Consider the following 17,923-nt stretch of genomic DNA (forward strand, 5'->3'; position numbering starts at 1 on the left):
TTTTTGAAAACTATGCACATCAGTTTTTCCAAGGAATATCACACCATTCAGTTTTCAAAATTAACACAATTTTTACCTTAATTCAGTTTGTATATAATAACACTTTATACACTAAATGCTATTATTTTGTTTTATCAATATTGAAAAATCTATTTTCTGTTGTTTCAAGATCCATGAACAATGTAGCTTCTTCTGGACTAAGGGAATAGATTTCTGCTTTAGTGGCAATCTGACTTCGGTTTCCTCCACAACACAAGACGACACTCAGATTCATCTGTGCCATCAAGAGTGATGAATAATTTTGTAATAACTTTTTTTACAATGGCTGTAGAATGAATAAGTAAACTAACTGAAGTACTCTCAGTTTTTCCTCATTCACGTTTGTAAATGCATGAACACATTATGTTTGGTTGTGTGTTAAATGTGTCAACTTAAAATACTTTGTTTCTCCGAGTGGCTACTGGCAAAGTTAATTCACGGTCCACAAAACTTCGTCGTAGTTGGTGACTGTTTCATTCATTGTATAATCCTGAAAAACATCAATACATCGTTTTAAAAAAACACAAGAAGACATTTTCTAATAACTGAAGATATGTTTATGGTTCTTGCACACATGATTTCTGCATGGTGCCCCTTTATCTTGGTTTCAAGATCATTAAAAATCCTAAAAGTAGTTTTTCAAGTATCATTATTTAGGAGAAATGTGCTTGTCAAAAGCAATAAAAAACAAATTAGAAAATAAACAAGAACTCTGATGATAAAAAACAACTGGTTTTTAATGATTGGCTGAAGAGATTCTGTTTCAACTGCTTTTTTTTTTGTAATAGTGACCATAATCATAAGGGCCACAAACACAATCCCATGGAAGACCTCCATACCATCTTCCTACAAATCAGAACCAAAAATTAATCTATTTTTAGTAACAATGACCCTAGGGGGCTAAAAGGCAGTCCAATGAAAGCTCTCCATAACCTTGTCCTACTATATACCAAGTTTGGTCACACTAATTCAATCCTTACTTGAAGATATTTAGTACTAACCATTCTTCTATTTTTAGCAACAGTAACCGTGACCATGACCATATCCCTTTGTGAAAACCTGATTTAGTATATTAAAGTATACCTGTCAAAAAAATAAGAATAAAATTTAAAAAAGTCAATCAAGAAATATACTTTGCATTTAGAGTTAAAATCCCAACTTGTCTTGTAACTTTAATCTGCCCTTATATTAAACCAAAAGTTCCAAAGTCAATCAAGGGCAATAACTTGTATGAAAGATAATATGGAGTTATTAAACCTTATTGTGTGTTGGTCATGAACATTTTTGTTGAGTATTAAGTCAGTTGAAAGAAAGGTATTGAAGTTATTTATAAATATCCCAACAAACCTGCCCTAAAACTTTACCAAAGTTTCATAGTGAATCAGGGGCCATAATTTGTACAAAAGATAATATGGAGTTACCTAACCTATTATGAGATGATCTCGAACAAATTTGTGAAGTATTAAATGAATTGAAAAAGGGTTCTGGAGTTATAAGTGAAATCTCAACCTGTTCTATAACCTTAAACAGACCTGGATGCTAATGTTGCGGCAAGTAGTATGGCCCTCCTTATTCTTCAAATAGGCAAGCTAAAAAAGCTCACACCACTTTTGGACGCAAAACAAACAACAACTAAATATGCAAGTGTATCCAAAAATATGAAAAACATTCAAAATTTTACCTCTTCTACAATTGTCAAAATTTCAGGCAATTTTGAGGTAGTGATGGGACTTCTCTGTGGATAAATTTCCCCATCCTCAATGTTGGCCAGTTGAAATTTTGGCGGCAGAATCTCCCCGGCAAATGCACTACATGCAAAATCATATATGACCTGAAAGATATCAATTGTTTGATTGCATTCATTAGGATATGGAACTCTTGCCTGTCACCATTTGTAATTGTTTGCTTCACAGACTTTTTATTTCTATGTTAATGAATCAAATTATAACTAGTCACACAGCTTAATTTGACCATTTATTTATTTTCAAGCATGTTGCAATAAATATATCCATTTTCACCACATGTAACAACACTGAACACACACGTAATTTCAATGAAACCAAATTTGTTCATTTACAAAAGTTTTAAGCACAGTCAATACTGCGCCTATTAAAGAAAAATGGAAATCATAAGTCCTTAAAATGACTGTCTCACAGATGATAAAATTGCGGAAAAAAATGAAATTGTCGAATAATGACATAAACTTGGCATCGATGTGTACAATGCATTGAAACTTACTAATTGAAGTACCACATAGTTTACAATTTATTTAAGTTTTGCAGTTATTTCATATTTTTCCTTTAAAAAAGATTACTAGGTATGTCTACCTGGTGATTGGCTAGTCGGTGTTATCACGTGATATTACCGAGGTAGGTTTATAGGTTAATTATGCTACCCGTTTAGTGTAAGTCTTGTAGCTCAGTAGGGAAGACGCTGGTCTTCAATTTTGGCGACGCGAGTTCGAACCCGGTCTCCGACACAATTTTTTTTAATTTGGTACCTTTTTTTTTACAATTATGATATCAAAGCGTAACACATTTTATTAGCTAAATGTCCTAAGATTCGTTACATAAAAAAACTTTTTTTGGTGCAAATCTGTGAGACAGTCCCTTTGATGTCTTTTATCGAGGTGATCATTGTACAAATCTGCCTCAAAATGGTCAAAAAGTCGTAACACGAGTTTTACTGAATTTTATTAATTTTTGGAATTTCATACCTGTATGTTGTCATCCTCCGACGAAACAAACGAGGCACTTTTTCCCCCATGGGCCTCATGTACAATTGTTATAATTCTTCCCCTGCTGGTTGGTACTTTTCGGTGTCGAAATCTTTTTTCAGCCAGCTGTAAAACATATATGTTGAGTTAATTACTGAAGCAGATTGGGAAAAACATCCCGATAATCTTTCAAATATATATTTATTATTGAATTTATTATTTTAATTTCTTGTGAATTTTAGTGATTTTGCCATACATATTTTTGGAGATATGAAAGACAAAATTTTGGACAGAAAAAGGCCAGATGGACAAGGTCAAATTTTTATGCTTTTCAACACTTCAGTGAAAGGGTCTAAAATGCATAGACAGAATAATTGAAACATAAATCAGGTTTGAACAGTTATATCATTGACAATTGAATAAAATATTTACTTTATGCCTTTCTTCAAGTTTACTCTGCAGCTGAAATAGTAGAAAAGTAATGCATTCTCGATTGCTGTGGACTATTTCAATACTTGAATTATATAATATGACAAAGGTAGTATTTGGTCAAAGTTCTACTAAATACAGCATGTTTTTCTTTTGCCATGAATGCAAACTTCGAGGCTCAGCAAAATAACTATTTTGGTCATGGAGTTGAGCAACAAGAAAAATTAAGATATTCAAGATTCCAAATGAAACATATCAGTGATATACTTTTTTGTCTCATTAATAATCTAATTCTGTAATATTAAAAGAAATGATATGGTACTGATTTCCGAATGCAAATCACTGGTATATTACTATTAAAGTATATCAGGATTTGCACATTTTCAAAATGTTTGTACAAAACAAAATCAACTATCTAATAATCTGCTCATACACAATTGTCACTTCACATCATTTTGGTCATCTTGTACTTATTTTAGTAGCTGTTTGGCAAAATGACTGAACATATGCTCAACCAGAAGGGTCATAAGACAGCACGCTCGACTATGCCACTTTGACTTACAAGTAATGATGTATGTGCCTGTCAAAAGCAACAAAAATCTAATTGAAAAGTCAACAGTTACCATAACTTTCAGGGGCCCAAAACACAATTTCATGAAATGTCTCTATAACTCAGCATATAAACCAAGTTTGCTTGCAATGTGTTGGCCCTATATTCAATACCAACCATTTTTCTATTCATTTAAGCATTGACCTTGACCTTGATCCCATTGGTCTCAAACGCAATCCCATTAAAGGTCTTCATAAACTCTTCCTATATACCAAGTTTGGTCACTAGATGTCAAACCTAGCACAAATTAACCAATGAGGTTGATCCTGCCCTCCCACCAGCCAGCCCAAGCAATGATAAAAGTCATATTCAAAATTTGTTTTCCTTTTGAGAAAATCTGATTAAGCAATATGTAAAAAAATGTCCTTGTCAAAAAAAAGAAAAGAGTCAAACAAAGTTTAGATGGAGTTATGTAACCTTATTTGTAAGATGGTCATCATTAGTTGTGTTAAGTAAAAAGTCAATTGAATGAAGGGTTTAAATTTGTTTTAATTAAAATCCAAACTTGCCATAAAATTTTAACCTAAGTTCCATAGTCAATCAGGGCCTACAATTTGTATAAAGGATAATATGTAGCTATTTAATTTCATTATGTGATGGCCAACAACAACTGTTTAAAGTATTCACGGAATTGATCGAATGGTATTGGACAAGTGAAAATCCCAACTTGTCCTAAAACTTGAACAAACAGTGATGCTGGGTAGTATAGCCCTCCTTATTCTTGGAACTAAAAACATAAGCATTTATGTTGTTTTCTGAGATTGTAATTCGAGGGCTGAATGCGAAAAGGTTCTAAGTGACATTAAGAAGCAGATAGAACCTTTTCGCTTTCACCACTCAAATTGTTCAGGGCAGGTAAACTAGGAGACAGACAGACAGACAGGTGAAGACTCTGACTGAATTTTTCTTTTTACTACAACATGATCATCATGCATATTCAGTCAGAGAATAATGAAATGAAACATTAATCTCTTTACCTTAAAGAAGTCTTGCATATCCCTTTCTGCTTGGACCTGATGAGGCTAAAACAGAACAAATAAAAGTTAAAGACTTAAAATTTATCATAGGGATCATCTTTATTATCATAATTATGACTGTTTATAACTGAAAATAACATAAAATCAACTTAAACATAAATACTTAACGCAGTTCATGTATTAACGCACCAATATTGGATGCAAAATCCCTTCTACATTAAATTATTTATAGGATACCAGAACTTTTTCTATAGTACCCACAGGCCAATTTGCCCTAAGTGTCTAGGGTGTGCTTCCCAAAATGGCCAGAAAAAGCCCTGGATACAGTTTTTTCTAAGTCATCATATACCATGCTTCCTTCATATCACTTTTGGGTACATTACTTTAAGTAAAGAAAATGTGCTGAAACAGTTTGATGCTGTGCACATGCAACAAACTCCAGAACAACATATTTCATTTTAATGACCAGAATTCAACTTTGTTTGAAAGCAGTTAACAAGATCGAGAAAAAAATTATGTTCTACAATATGACTATATAAAACCAGTGACAAAACGTGAATGAATGTTGCAATACAAACATACCTGACAAGGGGATGAACAGCTTGGTGTTGAAAAATGGTTGTCTGGAAGTGTCTGTTGTCTGTCTTGTGTTGTGAGTGTTGGTGCTTGTGTGGTATTAATTTCAAAGAAATCTGTTGTGGGTGATGATGTGTTGTCAAGTTCGAGTGAAATGGTGTGAGTTGGTTGTCCAAAGTGTTGCAATGTGTTGTGTCTGTCAGGTGCGGTAGTTTTATTTTTGAGTGCTGGTGCTTGTGTGGTGTTAGTGTTGTATTCTGTTGTGGGTGATGATGATGTGTTGTCAAGTTCGAGTGAAATGGTGTGAGTGGGTTGTCCAAAGTGTTGCAATGTGTTGTGTCTGTCTTTTGCTGTGGTTTTCTTTTTGAGTGTTGGTGCTTGTGAGGTGTTGATGTTGTAATCTGTGAAATCTGTTGTGGGTGATGATGTGTTGTCAAGTTCGAGTGAAATGGTGTGAGTGGGTTGTCCAAAGTGTTGCAATGTGTTGTGTCTGTCTTGTGCTGTAGTTTTCTTTTTGAGTGTTGGTGCTTGTGTGGTGTTAATGTTGTATTCTGTTGTGGGTAATGATGATGTGTTGTCAAGTTCAAGTGAAATGGTGTGAGAGCGTTGTCCAAAGTGTTGCAATATGTTGTGTCTGTCTTGTGCTGTAGTTTTCTTTTCGAGTGTTGGCGCTTGTATGGTGTTGGTGATGAAATCTGTGAAATCTGTTGTGGGTGATGATGATGTGTTGTCAAGTTCGAGTGAAATGGTGTGAGTGGGTTGACCAAAGTGTTGCAATGTGTTGTGTCTGTCTTGTGCTGTAGTTTTCTTTTTGAGTGTTGGTGCTTGTGAGGTGTTGATGTTGTAATCTGTGAAATCTGTTGTGGGTGATGATGTGTTGTCAAGTTCGAGTGAAATGGTGTGAGAGCGTTGTCCAAAGTGTTGCAATGTGTTGTGTCTGTCTTGTGCTGTAGTTTTCTTTTTGAGTGTTGGTGCTTGTGTGGTGTTGGTGTTGTATTCTGTTGTGGGTAATGATGATGTGTTGTCAAGTTCAAGCGAAATGGTGTGAGTGGGTTGTCCAAAGTGTTGCAATGTGTTGTGTCTGTCTTTTGCTGTGGTTTTCTTTTTGAGTGTTGGTGCTTGTGAGGTGTTGATGTTGTAATCTGTGAAATCTGTTGAGGGTGATGATGATGTGTTGTCAATTTCGAGTGAAACGGTGTGAGAGCGCTGTCTAAAGTGTTGCAATGTGTTGTGTATGTCTTGTGCTGTAGTTTTCTTTTTGAGTGTTGGTGCTTGTGTGGTGTTGATGTTGTAATCTGTGAAATCTGTTGTGGGTGATGATGATGTGTTGTCAAGTTCAAGTGAAATGGTGTGAGTGGGTTGTCTAATACATTGCAATGTGTGATGTGTGTCTTGTGCTGTGGGTTTTCTTTTGAGTGTTTGTGGCTGTTGTATTGTGTTGCTGTCGCATTCAGTGTTTGTTGAGGGTGATGATGGGGGGCTGTGTTGTTGAAGTGAAATGGTGTGAGTAGTTTGCCTTTCCTGAAATACGTAATGTATCAAATGAGTTTCTTTTGAACATATTAAAGTTTAGCCATGATAATTACTGGAAAGAGATTTTTAAAATACATATTTTTCTCCAAGCCTATTTTTTTAATAACAGGTGAGATAACTATGCTATTAAATGACCCAGAGGAATTGTCTTTGAAAAGTGCAAAAATTCACATCAATGTCTCTATATGTTTCAAGTTTAAATCAATTTCTTCAAGTAGTTTTTAAGTGCGATGCCAGGACAAAATTCTGTAATAAAAGAACAAATAAGGGAAAATAGCCGAGAAACAATTAGCCCAAGAGTTATTATTAAGGCACACAACTTCAAATTGCTTTACTCTATGTACTATGTTTCAATCTTATGGAGTGTTTTTCAGTCAATGCCATGACAAAATTTACCTTAAATAAATGACAAGTAAAAAAGAAAAGTAACCAAGACTTAAAAATCTAGTTCTATAACTTCACAAGGCTATATTATCTATGTATAATGTTTCTGTATTATTTTTAAAGAAAAGATATTTCGGAATAAGTGCCAATCCAAAATTTACATTAAAAAGAAACAAAAAATCATGAGGTGAGATAACTCTGAAATTAAGTGCCCAAACAATTATTATTCATGCAAATAGGCACAACTTTGTTTCTATGTATGTTCCAAGTTCCAATCAGTTCCTCTGTCTAGTTTTTTTGTTATGCTCCAAACAAAATTTGGTTCAAGAAAAATGACTGATACTAGCACATTAAAATAACAAGAGGCCCAAAAGGGCCTATGCTCTCCTGTCTGGGTTTGTGTGGTCAACATCACTGTTTTCGAAAAGAACCAACCCCTTATGGGTATTTGAATACCCAAAACTGAAGACTGTATCATGTTCGCAAGCATTTATTACACAATAGCATTTTTTTATACTATCAAGGCCCATAATCTAATCATTTCAAGGCCCATAATCTAATCATTTCAAGGCCCATAATCTAGGCATGCATGGGCAGATCTAGTTGGTTTTCGAAAGGAACCGAGCTCTTATGGATATGTAGATACTGTACAAGTTTCTTTGAGATACAATCAAAACTGAAGGCTGTATCGTGTTAACGAGCAACTGTTTACTGACACACAGATTTTTTCATACTATCAAGGCCCATAATCAAGGCATGCATGGGCGGTTATGGCTGGTTTTCGAAAGGAACCGAGCTCTCATGGATATGTAGATACCGTACAGGTTTAATCAAGATACAATCAAAACTGAAGGCTGTATCGTGTTAACGAAGAATTATTTACTGACATACTGATTTTTTTAACTATCAAGGCCCATAATCTAGGCATGAATGGGCGGATCAAGATACAATCAAAACTGAAGGCTGTGTCGTTTTAACATGACTTGTTTACAGACACACGGACGCACATACTACGTACACATTACCATCGAATAAGCTCCTCTGGCCTTTGGCCAGTAAAGCTTAAAATGTCAAGAAATAAAGCCCACTGTGGACAATAAATTATAATATAAAATTGATAATTAACGCACTAAATGTAATGTGCAAGATTAGTAATTTATATTGACATTAAAGCATCAGAGACTGTTATACTTTTTCTCATTACAAGTAATAAATTAGGTGCAAGGTTAATGTAAACAATAAAACAGAAACACAAACAGAACTAGAAACATTAAAATGAGGTGTGACAAATCATAGTAATTGTTAAAATTGAAAACATCATTTTTTAAAAACAAACTTTTCATGCTTTGTAGTTGCATGATTGGTTGATTGACATTATCTTTTCATGTTAGTATAGTCAAGATGTTAAAATATCCGCTTCTTTTATTTAATTTTTCATGGTATAGTGGTTCAGCTGCTTAACTATTAATTATTTCTCTTTAATTATCCAGCCCTGGTATGCACCTTACTAAAACCAACATTGTTTTAAAGGATATGAAAATTTCCTAATGATGTGGTCCATGCTAAATTCAGCTTATACTGAAATTATTTGTTTGGTATCTTACCCTATGTACTTGCATTTTCATATTAAAAGGGGAAAAGAAACTATTTTTTAACAATTTCCTCTCTGCAGGAGACTGATTATTTTGTTTTTGTAAATGTCATGGGTCTTTTTCTTAAAATGGAAAGAAAAAGCCCAGATATTAAAGTGTTCATCCAAAATACAGATTTAAATGTTAGTTTATTCTGGCAGGGCCACAATTTTTCACACCAACATGTTCACACTGTTTAGTGCATTTCAAAATTAAATCACAATGAAATTTAAAAGAAGACTGATCATAAAGCATTAAACTGTATATATATATTTATTGCAACTGTGCTGAGATGGATGCATAAACACTCAAAAAGATTTTCAAACCTTTCCCAATTTAAGTTTACCAAACCTGTTAATCCTAGGCGTTGCCAGTAATGACCAAAGGTGCATAACTTTAACTAACATTCACAACCAACTTTGTTAAGATGAATGCGCGATCTACAGACACTTAGAGCTAAAAAATGGCTTGTGGGCTTTAAACAAGAACAAGGCAGAAACAGGTTTTCCAAAGGAACCAAGCTCTAATTGGTATCTTAATACTGTGCAAGTTTCATCAAGATACAATCAAAACTGAAGGCTGTATCCCGTTAACAAGAAATTGTTAACAGACGCATGGACGCACATACTACGTACACATTACCATCGCATAAGCTTTTCTGGCCTTTGGCCAGTGGAGCTAAAAACAACATTTGTCAACTTTTAACCGGATTCTTCTAAACATAAACATGGGTTGGTCATTCAGCCAATAATAAAGTAAAACAATATTTGCTCAAAATGTTTATGCATTATTTGCTCATATATATTTATATCATAAACAACAAATATGTAAACCGTTTGGTTTGCCTATCATTAAGTTATTTAACTGGAAATTTTCTGCAAACCATTGATGAATCTATATAAAAAATAATATAAGATTTGCATAAAAGAATTCATTGTGTCAAATTCCTTTCATCAAAACAATATCATTTTGCTGAATGACCTTCAACAATAACTGTTCTGTAACAAAGTGTAACAAATTAGTACTGTTTCATTTCTGAAGGCCTTGATTAGTTCATTCCTGTCTGAAACAACATATAGGCAAATTTCTTTAAATTATGGTTAAATTGATTTAAAGGTTACTACTCAGTAATGTTAGGAGTACCTTTGTAAACTAAATTCATGTTCATGATCTCCGTACAAAACCAATTTTAAAAGCAAACATATATGGTACTTTATGGTCAGAACTTTCTGGTATCTGGACAAGTATTCATATAAGTATCATGTGTTTCCGGTACGGATCGAAAAATCCAACCCGAGGGCACGCGCATAAGCCGATAACGAGGCTTGCCGAGTTATCGGTCACGCAGCGTGCCATTGGGTCGGATTTTTCGATCCGGACCGGAAAAACATGATTGATATTTTTTCTTGCATACCTAAAAACATGATTTTGTGAAAAAATTGACGTAGAAAACGCACTTTTGTACATTTCACCAAAAAGCGCGTGCTGACGTCATAAAGCGCAGTGATTTTAAATCACCATCGACGTCAAATAGTTCCTACAAAAATCTCGCTTTTACAATTATTAATTATTTATCTTCAATTTTAATTAAAAGTATTGTATACTATTTTTGATTCCGCTTTATAGAAATTGCGTAATATACTTTTCATAAACTATACAATAAAAGAAATAAGAAGTGGCACGTTGTTGCGCGTGACTCATCTTACATGGGGGGTGTAAGATGAGTTTCTCCAGCACCGGTCTTATGGCCGGAAACACACATCCGGTATGCAAGAAAAGTTGATCTCATCCTTGTCCATAGTACTGCCTCATTGTTTTTTTCATACTTTTGGTCAGCTAAAGAAACTTGCAAATAAAAACACTTAAGTTTTACTGAAATTTTAGTTTTATCTTGCGTATCTTATAAATAAATAAAATAATGGCCCCAAATGACATGTCTGCATTTCTTGTTGAACAGAGTTCAACTATCAGTAATGAATTGGGAGACTGATGTCACTATACGGGTATGAACACAGTTTGAGTGGTTAAAGTGTGTCGAGTCAAGAAGACTCCACACATTCTTTGACCAGTCCAATTGCAGTTTTTATTATATGAGTAAAAAGATTTAATATCGTTCTTTGAGCCATATATATAGTTCTCATAACATACTGTTAACATATTGGAATTACTTTGGAAGATTTTCCTAAGATTATATATTTGGTAAAAGAAAAAAGAAATATATATTTATTTTCTAGTTTGTATTTAAATTTGTCCTGGTAGTTTAAGACATTCAACATAATGCTGAATATTACTTTAATAGCAGTGATTTTTGGGCTAATTGTAGGGCCAAATATCGGCCCTTTCCCCTCGCCAAAAAGCCTCCATTTTTCCAAATAAATCGCCAGTTTTTCCCAAAAACAGAATTCAGTTTTCCCCCTTTTTCCGGAGTTTCTTTTAAATAACAATTTTAACCTGCAAAATAATTTCCCATTTCATTGAAGCTACTTCTATTTCATACATTTTTTACAGAACTTAAGAGTTACCTTTTGTGTCGGCTTGAACATAGATACGAAGAAGCTTGTAGTGTTTAGCCTTCTTTAAATCCCTCACAAATTCCAGCCCAACTGGTTGTTCAATGGCCTGGAATCCACATCCAGATGGTGTACATAGGGTGAATGAAGTGTTTATGAACTTGCTGCTAATTGCCTTCAACCAGTCACTTGAATTAGAATTTTCACTGACAGAAATTGTCAAGGTCCCAGTCGGTCCAGTCGGTGAAGGGAAAAGTCTTTTAAGGATGTGGTGACCACCGTCCAGAAATAAGACGCTAAGCTCCTGAATATGTGAATACAAAACATAATTTAGTCTGTTACAACTTTTATATACATAGTTTATACACACCCTTTTAACATGCAGACATACATAACATTGATAATTGATATTCACAAGTATCAGTGTGTACTTGTTTACCCTACAAGATAGATTTTAGTGTAAAATAAGATGTCCTCAAATTCATATTTAAATTTAATTGCTCAATCACAGATGGAAGTATTTCAAAGAGTGTAAAGTAGGGTTTTTAGGGCTGCAGTGTTTGGCACTAACGGGGTCCTGGGATCCCGGGGACACCAATTTTTCGGGAGGGTCACCTGAACTTCGAAGTCCGGAATTCCGTCGGGACACTTATTTTTGACTGATAAAAGCTGATCAATTAATAAATAGCGTTTTATTTATCTATTGCTTAATTTGGGGTCCCTCAATTTCTTAAAAGGTAATGTAAAAATTATATTATTATTAATACGTTGCACACACTAAAGCGAAAGTATGGCTGACGTTTTTTACTATAGTTACGTCATCAATCTATAAATAAACAGATAATTTCACAGTGCGCATGCGGGATAACGCTCCGGTTTTGTTTTTAACCCTTACCATGCTGCAATGTTTTAAGTGTAGTTCAGTTCTCACTGCTGAGTTGTTTTGAGTGAATGTTAAATATATCACCCATTGACTTTAAAGGAATTCAATTTGAATAATACTTGTTCTACAGCATTCAAACTTTCAGACAGTGATATTGAAATGTTAAAGTTTTAATTAAGCTATCAGTAATTGAAATTGATTCCACGGTAACCATGGAGACAATTTCTTCTCTAAAAATTATACTTTTATTTTGCATATGCTATTGTTTTTCATAAAAACACATTTGTGTTCATCAATAAAATCCACCAATTGAAGAATTTTTGGGTAAATGAAGATTCACACTGATATTAAACGCAATTAAATGAAAACTTATGTTATGGTTTATTTTGGACAACATTTGTTATATGGCGTGTGCTACAATATAATTGAAAAACAGCTGTTTATTGGAGAGAAACAAGCAAATATGTCAATGGTCATTCATTTGTTTTTTCTAGCTTTAGTGTTCAGATCAAGAATACAATACTATGAAGCAACAAAAACCTTTGTTAGAAAGTTATTCTGCATGTTCCCATGGCAACCAATCTTCTTTATTTGATATTCATACCAAAGTTAAAGAATTTGACCAATGTTCAGGTTTTTTTATTGACTACATTACCATTATTTTATGCATATTTATCTGCTTTATCTAATTTAATGTCATAATAAATAATTTTCAGCAAATAAAAATTTACATTACGGTTTTTTAGTGATACTTAGCTATGGAAAGAAGAACAGTTAACAATATACTAATGGCAGAGACCTGATACCCTGTTTAAAGGATCACAAAACAATAGTCCAGTATGAAATTGATATTACAATATTACTGAATGGGAGCATGATTGATAAATAAACATTCCACAATTATGTATCTTTCAGTCATTTCATTTCAATTTTAAAAGGTTGCTATGGAAACATCAACTATGTTTTTTTTAAAAGTACAGTATACTAATAAGATACGTTTCTTAAGTTGTAGTCATTTGAGACTGCATAAACACAACATGAGACAATGAATCAAAACTATGCTTTTGACCAGTATTAATTAAATATTATAAGTACAATCATGTTTCTTAAAGGAAACAAATGTTTATATTTGTTATTTCCAACCAGTGACTGAACTAGTCTTCTTTAGTAGCAGTACTCAAGACTTGGTTATAAGGACAGTATCAAAATGCATATGGTATATAATTAAATGAGCTTTAAAATAGTAAAAAAGAAGTTTATCGCATCTTCTAATGTACATGTACTGAATAAACAATAACAAGCAGTTACTTTAGATTGACAGGATAGAACCAATACTTAAAAACAAGTTGCCCATTGTACCCACTGACTGCACTAGAGGGGGATGTGCACCAGGCAACGCCCCTCACATTGTTCAAATTTACTTCTTCTATATCAGAGAAATAAGATAAAAAGTAATTTTATACATTCAAAATGCAACATCTCATACTACAAATTGCTTACATTTTTTTGGTGGGGTGGGGGGAAGAACCCATTTTATGCCATCCACCCTGGTACCATTGTAAGTAGTTAATTTTGTAACTTTATGAATTCATAAAGGGAGCATTAGTTAAAACTTATTTTTTTTCACAACAATTGTGAAATAAGTTTTTGCAACTCTATGCCTATTGATGCATCAAGGATTAAATTTATTCTGTGATAATAAGATAAATAGTTAATAGTTGATGGGAAATAGTAACATAATCAAAGGCCCTTATTTTTGACAACCTGACCGAAATGGCCTGCTTATATGCTTTATCTCCTTTTGGAACTGAGGCTTTTCAATTAAGTCATGTTTGATTTTTGTTAGTGGTTATTAAAATGAGTTGGGACAAGAACAATGCTTTAATTAGAGTCTAATTATGTGACTTGGTAAAAATGGTTTCCAGAAAGATCTGTAGAAACCCGGTCAGTTGCTATGGAGAACTATTCCTGAGAAAAATGAGTTTATATGCACTCCTCTTCAGCTTTTGGTACAATAAATTGCAATAAGTTGAATACTAAAAGTAAAGTCAACTTACAAATTTCCCTTTCTTTACAATGCCAGTAGTGTGAGTGGACTCTTTCCTTCCTCTTTTGGTGTTACTTTGTAGAGGACGCTGCTTCATTCTGAAGACTTCGAGCCTTTCTTTCAAACTCAAAGCTGAAATAATTCATGTTGTTTTTAAGGGTTAATAGTGGTTTAGACTAAGATATAAACAGATACTCAAATTTTTGATTGATTGTTTGGTATTTGAATGTCCAAATCACTATACAAATATTTGATGTGTTTTTTATTGTATAAATAAGATAATAAACCTTTCGCCTAATCTGTTCATACAACAATTTTCCCTAATGCCATAGGCGTGAATGTTATGCACCAGTTAATTGTAACCACGGTCCCCCCAGGTCTGGGGATAGCCAGGGAAATGGGCCATTTTGTTTACCTTTCAGTTGGTCCCTCAGTGTGGGGTGAATAATGTGGGTTTGTGTTTGCCTTAAATATAGAGGGGGATGGGCCTTACCTAGGGTCCCCGGAGTGCGGGGGCATTTGGCGGGAATTTTACCATCTGTTTGTCCCCGCAGGACGGGGATTTTAGCCGGGGTCGGCTGGACCGAAAGTCGAAGTTCCCACTATTCCCAAGACCTGGGGAAGAGTGGGGCGTGATAACAATTGACTGGTGCATTATGACACAGTATAAACGCATCTTATGCATATGGTCGGGTATTATAAACAGACCCAGTAATCATACAATAACTGGCTATAAGACAAGTGAAACCAAACAAGTTTCAAATATTTTCAGGGAAATATAAATGACCTGGCCAATTAAGGAAGAAGAGTTCCAATTAATTTTGCAATAGAATTCAAATCGCAGTGACGATATGAACGCAATGTGCTACTTACATACATGTGCTTGCCACTGTTTTCTGCGTGTCAATATATCGTTTGTGCTTAGAAACGTTACTGTATGGTATAGCACTTTATTAAATATATTTCCTGTATTGTTATAAAAAAGGAGTCAAAAGCCACTTTTGTTTTCAATTGAATTTTTTAAGCAACTGTGCACCATATGAATTTGCAAGAAAAAATTGTTGAAAAGTGACAAACTTTGTATTAATGTGTACAATGCATTAAAACTCACAAACTGAAGTACCACATAGTTTACAATATATTTTTTTTTTTTGCAGTTTCATCTTATTTTGCATTAAAAAGATAATGGGTACGTCTACCTTGTAGAATTCATTCCTTATGCGCAAATTGCGAAAAAAATGTTGAAAACAGACATTAACTTGGTATTAATGTGTACAATGCATTGAAACTCACCAACTGATGTACCACATATTTTACAATTTATTTATTTTTCCCAGTTTTATCGTATTTTCCATTAAAAAGATTAAGGATATGTCTACCTTGTAGAATTCATTCCTTATGCGTGAATGGCTAGTCGATGTTTTCACGCGATATTACCAAGTTAGGTATATAGCTAAAATATACGGCTCATCTGTAGTAAGCCTTCGTAGCCCAGTTGATACAACACTGGACTGCAATTTTGGCGACACGGGTTCAAACCCGATTATATTAAATAACTGTCCTGAGATTCTTTACAGAAAAAAAAAACTTTTTTGGTGCCAATCTGGTGTACAGTCGCTTTAAAAGTTCCCTTGTTGGTTTTGTTTTTCCATAGTTATATTAATTGGTTTTGATTTTCCAGTTATATTTAGTAAAGGTCAATCCCAAACGAGGCTGCTCGTCCTACAGAAAACCCCTCTGTTATCAATTAGCGTCATTTAATCATCGCTGGTCAGATCTCGCATTGTTTACAAAGAGGAATGCAGTGGACATGAGATTGTTCGTTTTTCTGTTCAAAATGAATTGCATTTTGTTGGGATAGGGAAATTAAAAAGAATAATCAGGATCAGAATCTGTTGTGTGAACTGCAAAAACAAAGAAGGGTAAAATGCCTGGCTTTAGCGAATAGTTATAGTTTACTAGATCTTTTAATATATTCCGATTCATTTCGATTACGGAATATTTCTTCAAAACAATTACCCAATATTGGAGTATAAATTTTGCCATTTGTTTGCATCAATTTTGCCATTAATTTCCTAGTTCAGATTCAAAGAATATTTATTTGGTTATAGAGACCTTGGATCTAGGAGCATGGTCATTGCATGTGCCATATCATCTCATGAGGTGTGAACATGTAGCAATTATGCATGTTAATGAGTACCTGTAATGGGGCACCCTAGGGTTCCTTATTTGAGAACAATTGATCATTCCTATACACTTAATGACAATACTTGCATATTTATTTGAAAATTGTAGTGCTGTTGTGCTTGTTGTAAATAAAACAAGCCTATCAGCCATGCATTAGTAAAGTAAATTCTGGGCTTGATAAAACACCATATAGCATGGCTTGTTAAAAAATTTGATGCCAAGCAATATAGTAAAAGAATTAGGTCTTGTTCATCTGAACGTCCAATTTCCATGACTTATGCTAGAGAGCATATTAAAATATTTGGCTACCCAGTGCAGTATTCTATTTAAAAACATTGGAGACTTATTCATGGCCCATCCTGGTCCTATAAACTACAAGAAATATAGAAAAATATCTTAAAATGTGTGTCATTTCTGGTCCAATGGTTCTTCACACTATTTAAAATGAAATTGTTATCTGAACTGGTTGTTACACTAAATCTTACTTGGTTCTTGCTCTGAGCATGTACTCGGTCGCCTCTCCTTCACTGACCCTGAATCCCCTGCGGCAATGTCTTAAAAAAATATGAAACACATTAATTTCAAATTGATGCATTTAAAATAATTTAGTTAAGATAAGACAAGGTATTTCAGAGAACTGTTATGTATTTCTTGTCTGGCACTCAATACTTAATAATAATGAAGTCTTACCTCATTGATTTAGTATGTAGCTGCTAATACATATCTAAATGCAATACATGATGTATTTACTGAGATATTAGCTTAAATGTACTTCCATGCAAAACCTGAACGAGAATTTCTTAGTTGAATAAAAAAGCATTTTTTTTAATTAAATGCAACCTTGAGTTACCTAACTTGGCTAATTAAGTAAGTTGGATGGTTGAGCACCATTGTATTAAGACTAAATGCAATACATCAAGTAGTTGCTGAGATATTATCCTATGTAAGCTCAAATGCAGAACCTCAAACAGAATTCTAATTAATAAAGGCCCATTATTTGCATTATATATTCAAATAAGAGTTATCTAACTTCATTGATTTAGTAGTTTAGATAGATGGGAATACATATCCAAAGTTTTAATGCAGAGATAATAAATGATGTTTTCAACTGAGATGACAACTTTAAGCTGCACTTTCACAGATTGAACGTTTTGACAACTTTTTTTTAATTACTTTTTTGTCTTTGAATGAGCAAATTTCTGCGAAAACCTACAGAAACCAGTCATACAAGTTTGCTGACAAAAAATTAGATCGCATATTTTTTATATTAAGTTCAAATATTGATCTTTTTATGGCTTTTCTTTTTTCGTCATTCTGATCTGTTGTCGGCAATCTTTTGTCATTAGTTTGCAGATAATTATAATATTTATGCAAAATTTGCTCTTTAAGTCTTGAGTATTA

General features: G+C 33.7%; 2 protein-coding genes across 2 annotated transcripts; both read right to left on the bottom strand.

Moving 5' to 3' along the window:
• Positions 1-329: 329 nt before the first annotated feature.
• LOC128222310 (uncharacterized) lies at positions 330-6,797 on the bottom strand. The gene is made up of 7 exons (XM_052931289.1): positions 6,746-6,797; positions 5,354-6,651; positions 4,772-4,816; positions 3,188-3,217; positions 2,756-2,881; positions 1,721-1,870; positions 330-529 (listed from the first exon to the last, which is right to left on the bottom strand). The coding sequence occupies exons 1-7, from the start codon at positions 6,795-6,797 to the stop codon at positions 470-472; spliced, it is 1,761 nt and encodes a 586-aa protein (XP_052787249.1). The 3' UTR covers positions 330-469.
• Positions 6,674-17,076, bottom strand: LOC128221145 (uncharacterized). The gene is made up of 4 exons (XM_052929601.1): positions 17,008-17,076; positions 14,346-14,467; positions 11,418-11,709; positions 6,674-6,868 (listed from the first exon to the last, which is right to left on the bottom strand). The coding sequence occupies exons 2-4, from the start codon at positions 14,430-14,432 to the stop codon at positions 6,798-6,800; spliced, it is 450 nt and encodes a 149-aa protein (XP_052785561.1). The 5' UTR covers positions 14,433-14,467; positions 17,008-17,076; the 3' UTR covers positions 6,674-6,797.
• Positions 17,077-17,923: the final 847 nt, after the last annotated feature.

Source organism: Mya arenaria, chromosome 16 (assembly GCF_026914265.1).
Source record: "Mya arenaria isolate MELC-2E11 chromosome 16, ASM2691426v1".
NCBI classification, from domain to species: domain Eukaryota; kingdom Metazoa; phylum Mollusca; class Bivalvia; order Myida; family Myidae; genus Mya; species Mya arenaria.